General features: G+C 36.5%; 1 protein-coding gene across 3 annotated transcripts in view; it reads left to right on the plus strand.

Moving 5' to 3' along the window:
• The window catches only part of raraa (retinoic acid receptor, alpha a), a 508,790-nt gene extending 499,178 nt beyond the window's left edge, over positions 1-9,612 (plus strand). For all 3 annotated transcript variants that reach the window (XM_061967531.2, XM_061967532.1, XM_061967529.1), the window contains 3 exons: positions 1,533-1,737; positions 1,843-2,001; positions 7,684-9,612. In XM_061967531.2, coding sequence (XP_061823515.1) covers positions 1,533-1,737; positions 1,843-2,001; positions 7,684-7,880 — 561 coding nt within the window. In that variant the 3' untranslated portion in view covers positions 7,881-9,612. The remainder of the gene's footprint in view (positions 1-1,532; positions 1,738-1,842; positions 2,002-7,683) is intronic.
• Positions 9,613-13,039: the final 3,427 nt, after the last annotated feature.

A 13,039-nucleotide genomic window follows, 5' to 3' on the forward strand; every position in this document is an offset into this window, starting at 1 on the left:
TTTTGGAATAGTTACAGCAAAAAAGGCTAGTCAAAGATTCTCTAATGACAAGAGTGCTCTCGTGTTTTTAAGTAGCTACTGTAAAACAAAAAGGCTAGTCAAAGATCTTCTATGTGACAGAAAACTGATGTTTTTGAGTAGTTACTGCAAAACAGGCTAGTCAAAGATCCTCTATGTGACAGAAAACTCTGATGTTTTTGAGTAGTTACTGCAAAAAAGGCTAGTCAAAGGTCCTATACGACAGAAAACTTATGTTTTTTTAGTAGTCACTGCAAAACAGGCTGGTCAAAGATCCTCTATACGACAGAAAATGTATGTTTTTGAGTAATAGTTACTGCAAAACAGGCTAGTCAAAGATTCTCTATACGACAGAAAACACTGACTTTTTGGAATAGTTACAGCAAAAAAGGCTGGTCAAAGATCCTCTATACGACAGAAAACTGATGTTTTTGAGTAGTTACTGCAAAACAGGTTAGTCAAAGATCCTCTATACGACAGAAAACTGATGTTTTTGAGTAGTTACTGCAAAAAAGGCTAGTCAAAGATCCTCTATACGACAGAAAATGGATGTTTTTGAGTAAAAGTTGCTGCAAAACAGGCTAGTCAAAGATTCTCTAATGACAAGAGTGCTCTCGTGTTTTTAAGTAGCTACTGTAAAACAAAAAGGCTAGTCAAAGATCTTCTATGTGACAGAAAACTGATGTTTTTGAGTAGTTACGGCAAAACAGGCTAGTCAAAGATCCTCTATGTGACAGAAAACTCTGATGTTTTTGAGTAGTTACTGCAAAAAAGGCTAGTCAAAGGTCCTATACGACAGAAAACTGATGTTTTTTTAGTAGTCACTGCAAAACAGGCTGGTCAAAGATCCTCTATACGACAGAAAATGTATGTTTTTGAGTAATAGTTACTGCAAAACAGGCTAGTCAAAGATTCTCTATACGACAGAAAACTGACTTTTTGGAATAGTTACTGCAAAACAGGCTAGTCAAAGATCCTCTATACGACAGAAAACTGATGTTTTTGAGTAGTTACTGCAAAACAGGTTAGTCAAAGATCCTCTATACGACAGAAAACTGATGTTTTTGAGTAGTTACTGCAAAAAAGGCTAGTCAAAGATCCTCTATACGACAGAAAATGGATGTTTTTGAGTAAAAGTTACTGCAAAACAGGCTAGTCAAAGATCCTCTATACGACAGAAAACTGATGTTTTTGAGTAGTTACTGCAAAAAAGGCTAGTCAAAGATCCTCTATACGACAGAAAACACTGACTTTTTGGAATAGTTACAGCAAAAAAGGCTAGTCAAAGATCCTCTGTACGATGGGTGCGTAGTGCCATTTTTAAGTCACTACTGCAAAATCTAGATCTTTTATATGACGGGAACTCTTTGGACAACTATTTGAAAACACCAGTCAAAGATCCTCTGTACGACAGGAGCACTAAACATTATTTGTCACTCCAAAGTTTTGAAGTGAACTCGGCCAGTTGGATTTACACAGGCGGGCTTTTCACCGAAAACTTCCTGTATGTCCAGATTTTGCGGATCTGCACGCGCTACACGCCAGAACAAGACACCATGACTTTCTCAGACGGACTCACGCTAAACCGAACCCAGATGCACAACGCCGGCTTCGGACCCCTCACAGACCTGGTGTTCGCCTTCGCCAACCAGCTCATCCCCTTGGAGATGGACGACGCAGAGACAGGCCTGCTCAGCGCCATCTGTCTGCTGTGTGGAGGTGTGCATCCTAGTTGACACACTGCCACATGGGAAATACAGCCCCCCCTGGTGGTGGTTTATGGTCCTTGATGGAGCAGAAGTGACCTCATTTCACCTCCAACAGATCGTCAAGACCTGGAAGAAGCAGACAAGGTGGACGTCCTGCAGGAGCCTCTTCTGGAGGCACTGAAGATCTACGTGAGGAAGAGAAGGCCCCACAAACCACATATGTTCCCCAAGATGCTGATGAAGATCACCGACCTGAGAAGCATCAGTGCTAAAGGTACACAACACACACTTGAAGTAAATACACAACACACATTTATAATAAATACACAACACACATATGTAATAAATACACAACACACATTTGTAATAAATACACAACACACATATGTAATAAATACACAACACACATTTATAATAAATACACAACACACATGTGTAATAAATACACAACACACACATGTAATAAATACACAACACACATTTATAATAAATACACAACACACATTTATAATAAATACACAACACACACATGTAATAAATACACAACACACATATGTAATAAATACACAACACACATTTATAATAAATACACAACACACATATGTAATAAATACACAACAAACGTATCTAATAAATACACAACAAACGTATCTAATAAATACACAACAAACGTATCTAATAAATACACAACAAACGCATCTAATAAATACACAACAAACATATATAATAAATACACAACAAACATATCTAAGAAATACACAAGAAACACATGTAATAATTACACAAACATATGTATTAAATACAAAACAAACATATGTATTAAATACACAACAAACATGTAATAAATACACAACAAACACATGTTATAAATACACAAGAAACACATGTAATATACACAAAAAACATATGTAATAAATACACAACAAACATGTAATAAATACACAAATATATGTATTGAATACACAAACAATGTATTAAATACACAACAAATATATGTAATAAATACACAACAAACATATGTAATAAATACACAACAAACATATGTATTAAATACACAACAAACATATGTAATAAAAACACAAGAAACCGGTAATAAATACACAAGAAACACATGTAATAAATACACAAACATATGTATTAAATACACAACAAACATATGTATTAAATACACAACAAACATATGTAATACATACACAACAAACATATGTAATAAATACACAACAAATATATGTATTAAATACACAACAAACATATGTAATAAATACACAATAAACACATGTAATAAATTCACAAACATAGGTATTAAATTGACAACAAACATATGTATTAAATACACAACAAACATATGTAATAAATACACAACAAACATATGTAATAAATACACAACAAACATATGTAATAAATACACAACACACATTTATAATAAATACACAACACACATGTGTAATAAATACACAACACACACATGTAATAAATACACAACACACATTTATAATAAATACACAACACACATTTATAATAAATACACAACACACACATGTAATAAATACACAACACACATATGTAATAAATACACAACACACATTTATAATAAATACACAACACACATATGTAATAAATACACAACAAACGTATCTAATAAATACACAACAAACGTATCTAATAAATACACAACAAACATATATAATAAATACACAACAAACATATCTAAGAAATACACAAGAAACACATGTAATAATTACACAAACATATGTATTAAATACAAAACAAACATATGTATTAAATACACAACAAACATGTAATAAATACACAACAAACAAATGTTATAAATACACAAGAAACACATGTAATATACACAAAAAACATATGTAATAAATACACAACAAACATGTAATAAATACACAAATATATGTATTGAATACACAATGTATTAAATACACAACAAATATATGTAATAAATACACAACAAACATATGTAATAAATACACAACACACATATGTAATAAATACACAACAAACATATGTAATAAATACACAACACACATTTATAATAAATACACAACACACATGTGTAATAAATACACAACACACACATGTAATAAATACACAACACACATTTATAATAAATACACAACACACATTTATAATAAATACACAACACACACATGTAATAAATACACAACACACATATGTAATAAATACACAACACACATTTATAATAAATACACAACACACATATGTAATAAATACACAACACATGTATGTAATAAATACACAACAAACGTATCTAATAAATACACAACAAACGTATCTAATAAATACACAACAAACATATATAATAAATACACAACAAACATATCTAAGAAATACACAAGAAACACATGTAATAATGACACAAACATATGTATTAAATACAAAACAAACATGTGTATTAAATACACAACAAACATGTAATAAATACACAACAAACACATGTTATAAATACACAAGAAACACATGTAATATACACAAAAAACATACGTAATAAATACACAACAAACATGTAATAAATACACAAATATATGTATTGAATACACAAACAATGTATTAAATACACAACAAATATATGTAATAAATACACAACAAACATATGTAATAAATACACAACAAACATATGTATTAAATACACAACAAACATATGTAATAAAAACACAAGAAACCAGTAATAAATACACAAGAAACACATGTAATAAATACACAAACATATGTATTAAATACACAACAAACATATGTATTAAATACACAACAAACATATGTAATACATACACAACAAACATATGTAATAAATACACAACAAATATATGTATTAAATACACAACAAACATATGTAATAAATACACAATAAACACATGTAATAAATTCACAAACATAGGTATTAAATTGACAACAAACATATGTATTACATACACAACAAACATATGTAATAAATACACAACAAACATATGTAATAAATACACAAACATATGTAATAAATACACAAACATATGCAATAAATACACAAGCAACATATGTAATAAATACACAAACATATGTAATAAATACACAAACATGTATTAAATACACAACAAACATATGTAATAAATACACAACAAACATGTGTAATAAATGCACAACAAACCTATGTAATAAATACACAACAAACATATGTAATAAATACACAACAAAAACATATGTAATAAATACACAACAAACATGTAATAAATACACAACAAACATATGTATTAAATACACAACAAACATGTATTAAATACACAACAAACATATGTAATAAATACACAACAAACATGTAATAAATACACAACAAACATATGTATTAAATACACAACAAACATATGTATTAAATACACAACAAACATATGTAATAAATACACAACAAACATATGTAATAAATACACAACAAACATATGTAATAAATACACAACAAAAACATATGTAATAAATACACAACAAACATATGTATTACATACACAACAAACATATGTAATAAATACACAAACATATGTAATAAATACACAAACATATGCAATAAATACACAAGCAACATATGTAATAAATACACAAACATATGTAATAAATACACAAACATGTATTAAATACACAACAAACATATGTAATAAATACACAACAAACATGTGTAATAAATGCACAACAAACCTATGTAATAAATACACAACAAACATATGTAATAAATACACAACAAAAACATATGTAATAAATACACAACAAACATGTAATAAATACACAACAAACATATGTATTAAATACACAACAAACATATGTAATAAATACACAACAAACATATGTAATAAATACACAACAAAAACATATGTAATAAATACACAACAAACATGTAATAAATACACAACAAACATATGTATTAAATACACAACAAACATATGTATTAAATACACAACAAACATATGTATTAAATACACAACAAACATATGTAATAAATACACAACAAACATGTGTAATAAATGCACAACAAACCTATGTAATAAATACACAACAAACATATGTAATAAATACACAACAAAAACATATGTAATAAATACACAACAAACATGTAATAAATACACAACAAACATATGTATTAAATACACAACAAACATATGTAATAAATACACAACAAACATATGTAATAAATACACAACAAACATATGTAATAAATACACAACAAACATATGTAATAAATACACAACAAACCTATGTAATGGGGTTTATGGGGTGAGAGAAAAAAAACAGTCTAAGCCTGGGCCCTGGAGAGAGGGTCCAGACTGAGGCCAAGGGGAAACAAAAACTCATATCCTTAGCACACATAAACATGTGTGGAAGAGGGAAACATCAATTAACTCAAAGGACATTAAAGGCATTAAAAGAGCAGAACTGGTGCAACCAGCCATTTCTACATACAACTACAAAAGTAAAACAACAACAAAAACACATTAGTCAATACAAAGTATTAAGTCATTAAATTTGCATACATTACCTGCTCACTGGCCTAGTGGTTAGAGTATCCGCCCTGAGATCGGTAGGTTGTGAGTTCAAACCCTGGCCGAGTCATACCAAAGATTATAAAAATGGGACCCATTACCTCCCTGCTTGGCACTCAGTATCAAGGGTTGGAATTGGGGGTTAAATCACCAAAAATGATTCCCGAGCGCGGCCACCGCTGCTGCTCACTGCTCACTCTGAACAAGGGATGGCTCAAATGCAGAGGACAAATTTCACCACCTAGTGTGTGTGTGACTATCATTGGTACTTTAACTTCAACTAATATCACTTAGTCTTCAAGGAAGAAGTTCATTAGAAGGTATACAGTAACAAGCGTGTCTGCATCATTCAACTTGCTGCATCATGCCCTAATGTAATGAATTATTGTGACCGCTAGGTGTCGACAAAAAAAAGAAAAGCATAAATCTGTCACAGGATTTGTGTTCTCTGAGTAATTTCACTTGATCGAACCTTTTCTAACATTTCACACTACAAAATAATACAAGGATGTACTGTGATTCCTGATATCGTATCGGATTAATATCAATAATATTGGCAATGTTACGCCTTCGTGGCATTGTGATGCCGGAGGTCGTCTTTTCAAGATGCAGAGGGATGTCAGGAAGCGGCTTGCAGGTGAGAATAAATGATTTATTCTGAATGCAGAACAAAATGCTGCGCGGTGCACCACGGCACGGAAAACAAGAGGGTAGCAAAGATGCTAATATCAAAATGTAAACTAGGAGCGAAACTAGGAGCGTAACTTGTTGCGTAGGAGCAAACAAAACCAACAGACCGAGTGAGGTCAGCGCGTGAACTAAATAGCCCTCTGATTAGTGCCCGGGCAACAGGTGCGCGTCCGGGACACTAACCAGAGGCAGGTGACTATAATCTGCCGTCATGGCAACAGAAAGAAACTCAAGAGGTGCTGAAAAACACAAGTGACTTGAAAACAAAAACAAAAATATGATCCGGGCAGCGGATCATAACAGGCAAAGTCGTATTGGACAACCCTAGTGACAAGTGTGCATGATAATGTGAAATATTTTATGTAAAGCCAAACTTTTGCAGCGTTTATAAACATGCAGCAAGGGAGAGGTGCTTTATGCGTGAGCAGTTGGCAGCTTTAAGTGAAGGGAATTATATTTATATAGCGCTTTTCTCTAGTGACTCAAAGCGCTTTACATAGTGAAACCCAATATCTTAAGTTACATTTAAACCAGTGTGGGTGGAACTGGGAGCAGGTGGGTAAAGTGTCTTGCCCAAGGACACAACGGCAGTGACTAGGATGGCGGAAGCGGGGATCGAACTTGGAACCCTCGAGTCGCTGGCACGGCCACGCTACCAACTGAGCTATATGCCTTGCTCAAACTAAGACTTTGCACCCTTTTCGGATGGTGACGATTGTGTCTTCCCTCCGCAGGTGCCGAGCGCGTCATCACCCTGAAAATGGAGATCCCGGGCTCTATGCCTCCCCTCATCCAGGAGATGCTGGAGAACTCGGAGGGCCTGGAGAGCGGGGCCTCGGGGGCGCGGCCCTGCGGCACCCCTCCAGGCAGCTGCAGCCCCAGTTTGTCGCCGAGCTCCGCCCAAAGCAGTCCGGCCACACAATCGCCGTAGCAACGGCCCACCTGGTTTGTGCGTTCGTTAAAGCCACGCCGGTCGGTCTCCTCCTTCAGCGGACTAAAGAGGAGGTGCCGAAGGAGGAGGCCTTGACTCCGCCTCCTTCCTCCTCCCGGTCTGCTTTGCCTCACACGCGAGGGGAGGTGCGGCCGGGGGACGCCGCCGAGAGACCACACCGTAAACACTGCTGATGACTCCTCCTCCTCCTCCTCCTCCTCACCCCAACGCTGCTCCTCCGCCTTGGCGTGAAGGCAAGGCAGCAGACAGGAAGTGAGCGACAGTTGGACAAACACCAGACACTTTGTTGTTGTTGTTGTTGTTGTTATTGTTGTTTGTTGAGGCTGACTACAAGTTTGGGACTTGTCAAAAGACCCTCCTCCTCCTCCTCAAAGACTCGGGGTCTTTTCTCTTTTTCCAGCTTCAATTCAAAAACAAAAACAAACAAAAAAAAACAGATTTCGTACACAAAGATATATATAAATATAGAGAAAACTTAAGGAACTATTGTGTTTGACAGAATGTCACAAGGACACATTTTCTGAGATTAGGAATTGTTGTACTCCCTCACTCTTTTTAGAGAAAAAAACAACACATGTACATTATTCTAATTAACAAAAAATAAGCAAAAGATGATTTTTTTTTTCCCCAGTCTACACACACACACACACACACACATGCGCACAGAATACAATGAGCATCAACTCCGACTATTCCAGGACTTTTTATTATTTTATTGCTTCCAGGAAAATGGAAATAAAATGATTGTATGAACTTGGTTGTATGATATGGTCACAGGTCCTTTCAAGAAATCCATTTAATGAAGAGTCATTATTAAGGTGTATTTTAAGTAGCCTTTGAGTTTGTGTAAATAAGCTGTATTCATTTCTTAAAAACTATGAAGAGTTTTAGGCTTCACGTGATCTTTTTTTTTTTTTTTTTTTTTTTTTTAAATGTGTTTTGTTCATGGGTTTGTGATTCGAGAAAATACATTTTGAGCACACTTTACTGAAGGAACTTCTTTCATGTTCGTGTCCTACTAAATACTAGGCAGACCCTCAACCCCGCCCGTCACTGGCAGTCCAGCCCCTCCAAATGTGTTCATGACTACAGTAGCAGTTTTTTTTTTTTGTTTGTTTGTTTATTGGGCCATGTAGCAAATTTTTTTTTTTTTGTCCTTAAACATGTGGCTTGCATCTTCAGAGAGTTCAAATGTGAAGAATGGTGTACTGTACACACTGTATTCAAACTGCAGTGATTCCCAGTAGTCACTGATTGGGTCAGTAAGAACTGATGATGTAAGACTTCAGCAACCCTGCACCCTGTGATCACTTTACGCCAAAACGCCTTCACTCACATCACACCGTCATTACTGTACGCACGCCAACGTCTCAGGAAGGAATCATTTTGTATGCTTGGCCTGTCCATTTCTATATGTTATGTACTGCACTCCCCCGTCGTCACACACTCACACACACACACACTGCTACTGAGCCCCAATGTTTTCCTTCAGTGATCCCGCCGCCCCCCCCACCCCGCCCAGCGACACCAGGATGCTGCTTTCCTCACCGCGCAGGACTTGCCCCCCCAAGGAGCGCACAAACATCTGGATTAGACACACCCGTCAGTTTGAGAAGTACGGAATATGTTGCAATTTTGTCAAGATCATCAAGGGACTTTGAGGAAAAAAAGAAAAACTAAAAAAAAAAATCTATCTAAAAAAAAAATAAAACCAACATTTAATAATAAACTGTGTTTGTGTGGAATTCTCTGGTCTTTTATGACCACCTAGCAAGAGCGTCATACCAATATCAATCTGATACGATATCATTCTCTCGCCGTGATTATAGACTACAAAAAGCATTGGACACGAGCTTGATCTCAAAATTAGGTCACTTGGGAATCAGAGGCTGCCCAGTAAGGTGCTTGAAATGGTACAAGTTGAACAGACAACACTTGGTTCATTTAGCAGAGTGCAGAGGTGGGTAATAACGCGCTACATTTACTCCGTTGAGTTAACTTTTGGGATCAATTGTACTTCTAAGAGTAGTTTTAATGCAACTTACTTTACTTGAGTATATTTATAGAGAAGAAACGCTACTTTTACTCCGCTCCATTTATCAATCAATCAATCAATCAATCTTTATTTATATAGCCCTAAATCACAAGTGTCTCAAAGGGCTGCACAAGCCACAACGACATCCTCGGTACAAAGCCCACATACGGGCAAGGAAAAACTCACCCCAGTGGGACGTCGATGTGAATGACTATGAGAAACCTTGGAGAGGACCGCATATGTGGGTAACCCCCCCACCCCCCTCTAGGGGAGACCGAAAGCAATGGATGTCGAGTGGGTCTGACATAATATTGTGAGAGTCCAGTCCATAGTGGATCCAACATAATAGTAAGAGTCCAGTCCATAGTGGGGCCAGCAGGACACCATCCCGAGCGGAGACGGGTCAGCAGCGTAGAGATGTTCCCAGCCGATGCACAGGCGAGCGGTCCACCCCGGGTCCCGACTCTGGACAGCCAGCACTTCATCCATGGCCACCGGACCTGTGCCCCCCCTCAAGGAAAAGGGGAGCAGAGGAGAAAAGAAAAGAAACGGCAGATCAACTGGTCTAACAGGGGGGCTATTTAAAGGCTAGAGTATACAAATGAGTTTTAAGATGGGACTTAAATGCTTCTACTGAGGTAACATCTCTAATTGTTACCGGGAGGGCATTCCATAGTACTGGAGCCCGAATAGAAAACGCTCTATAGCCCGCAGACTTTTTTTGGGCTCTGGGAATCACTAATAGGCCGGAGTTCTTTGAACGCAGATTTCTTGCCGGGACATATGGTACAATGCAATCGACAAGATAGGACGGAGCTAGACCGTGTAGTATTTTATACGTAAGTAGTAAAACCTTAAAGTCACTTCTTAAGTGCACAGGAAGCCAGTTTATCTACATTCAGCTCGCTACTCGCTACTGATTTTTATCGATCTGTTAATGCACGCTTTTTATCGATCTGTTAATGCACAGACCTTCAAAGCAGGATCTATCGCATACCTGCGTTTCACCAATCAAATGCAGTCACTGGTGACGTTTGACTCCGTTTCACCAATCAAATGCAGTCACTGGTGACGTTTCACCAATCAAACAGACCCAGGCGGTCACATGATTAACAAGCTTAAGCTTACATGAACTCAACATCAAATTTGAGGAAGTACATCGCGGTAAGTAACGTTAATAGATATTTTGGCTGTCACCATAGGCTGATGTTAGCTTCCCTGCTATGAATCACTGTCAAATGTACATCGTGTGGGGACATTTATTAACGCACTGCAGCCTCATAGACAGACAGAGACACACTCACATGCACAATCGCGCACACACACGCATGCATAGAAACAGTTTATGGTTTGCGTAAAGGCTAACTTGTTATTTTCCTTTGTAATCTCTACCTACTGAGCAGGCCCGGCCCTAACCAATCTGGCGCCCTAGGCAAGATTTTAGGTGGCGCCCCCCCACATCGGCAGTGAAGTGTATATACTCACAAGAAACTGAATAGCTTTGTCTTTGACCTTTTTTTTTTTTTACTTACAACTATACCTAATATATAAAGGGGTGGAAAAGTGACTATTACCTGCAGGGCAAACATTAGCTAACCAGAAGGCAATAACAATGTAAACAAAAAACACCTGCTTAAAAGATCTAATACAAATGTCCCTGAGGAATGTAAGGTGGGAGTACTGTAATTACCTAACGTTACATTATTATTTTCCATAACAATTTAGCCCCCTCCACAATATTAACCCGACGTTAAAACAGAACTAGCTATTTATTGATTAGCAATTGCCGAATCATGTAACATTAGCTTAATGCTAAAAAGCCAGGTTACTATCACATTCTGTAACAGACAAATAATTTCATGTAGGCTAACGTTACCTACCTGCTACCTCTGTCTTTTCTTGTTTCTCCTCCTCTTCTTTTCTCTTTTTTCTTCCCTGGGCACCTGACAGTTTTGGCCGTTTTGACATCTTGTGTTGATTTTTTGATGTGGTGACGTCCAAAAAGAGTCATGATACGGGAAGGGAGGGGGCGTAATGTTGTAACAAATAATATTTCTATTAAATAGGCTTTACTTTGCATTTTAATTAACGTGGGATTATTTTTTGTATTTAGAAATAATAGTACAAACTTTTTTTTTTTTTCTCCAACATTTGTGGCGTGGCACCCCCTGATGGACGGCGCCCTTAGCATTTGCCTATACGGCCTATGCCACGGGCCGGCCCTGCTACTGAGCCTATGGTGCTGTTAAGTTATTGTGGCTCAATTTGCCTTAATTTTTTTATGTTAATGTATTATTTTTTAATATATATTATTGTTTTAGTTGCTTAAGAGATATTCCTGGCTCTGAATTTGCTCATTGCTATTTTTATGTTTTTGTGCATTATTTGTTGCCGTCATCATTAAACAAACAGGTTACTCATCAGTTACTCAGTACTTGAGTAGTTTTTTCACAACATACTTTTTACTTTTACTCAAGTAAATATTTGGGTGACTACTCCTTACTTTTACTTGAGTAATAAATCTCTAAAGTAACAGTACTCTTACTTGAGTACAATTTCTGGCTACTCTACCCACCTCTGGCAGAGTGTCATTCTTCCCTGAGGGGAATTATGTGTGGTGTCCCCCAGGGGGTCAGTACCAGTGGTGGGCCAGCAAGGCCTTCTCTGCTGGCCTAACATAACCAGAAATCATGATCATAATTAAAGAAAAAAGTATTTTTTAATTTACTTTCTCTAAATATCTAAAAGTATTCATATTCTCTTCATGTCATATTATGCTCTTTCCAGTGCTGTTGTTTTTAGGTTATTTAGAGTTTTTATCCAATCAGAATTCAGCTAGTTTATGTTGCCATGCTGCATGAAATCTGCCCGGGGCCTTCAGAATCAACAACGCAGGCGTCTGTGCACTGTAAGTGAACGGACACATGGAGTTGATAGACAATTGCCATAGCCAATCAGATCATGTGTTGTTGTCAGTAAGGCCTTCTAGATGGCCTTACGCTGTGATTGGATACTCACTTGGGAGTCCCAAGTGAGTATCCAATCACAAGTTGCGAAAATAGAAAACCACAGAAAACTCACTGGTACTCACCAAGAAGGAGAG

Source organism: Nerophis lumbriciformis, linkage group LG11 (genome assembly GCF_033978685.3).
Source record: "Nerophis lumbriciformis linkage group LG11, RoL_Nlum_v2.1, whole genome shotgun sequence".
NCBI lineage: Eukaryota > Metazoa > Chordata > Actinopteri > Syngnathiformes > Syngnathidae > Nerophis > Nerophis lumbriciformis.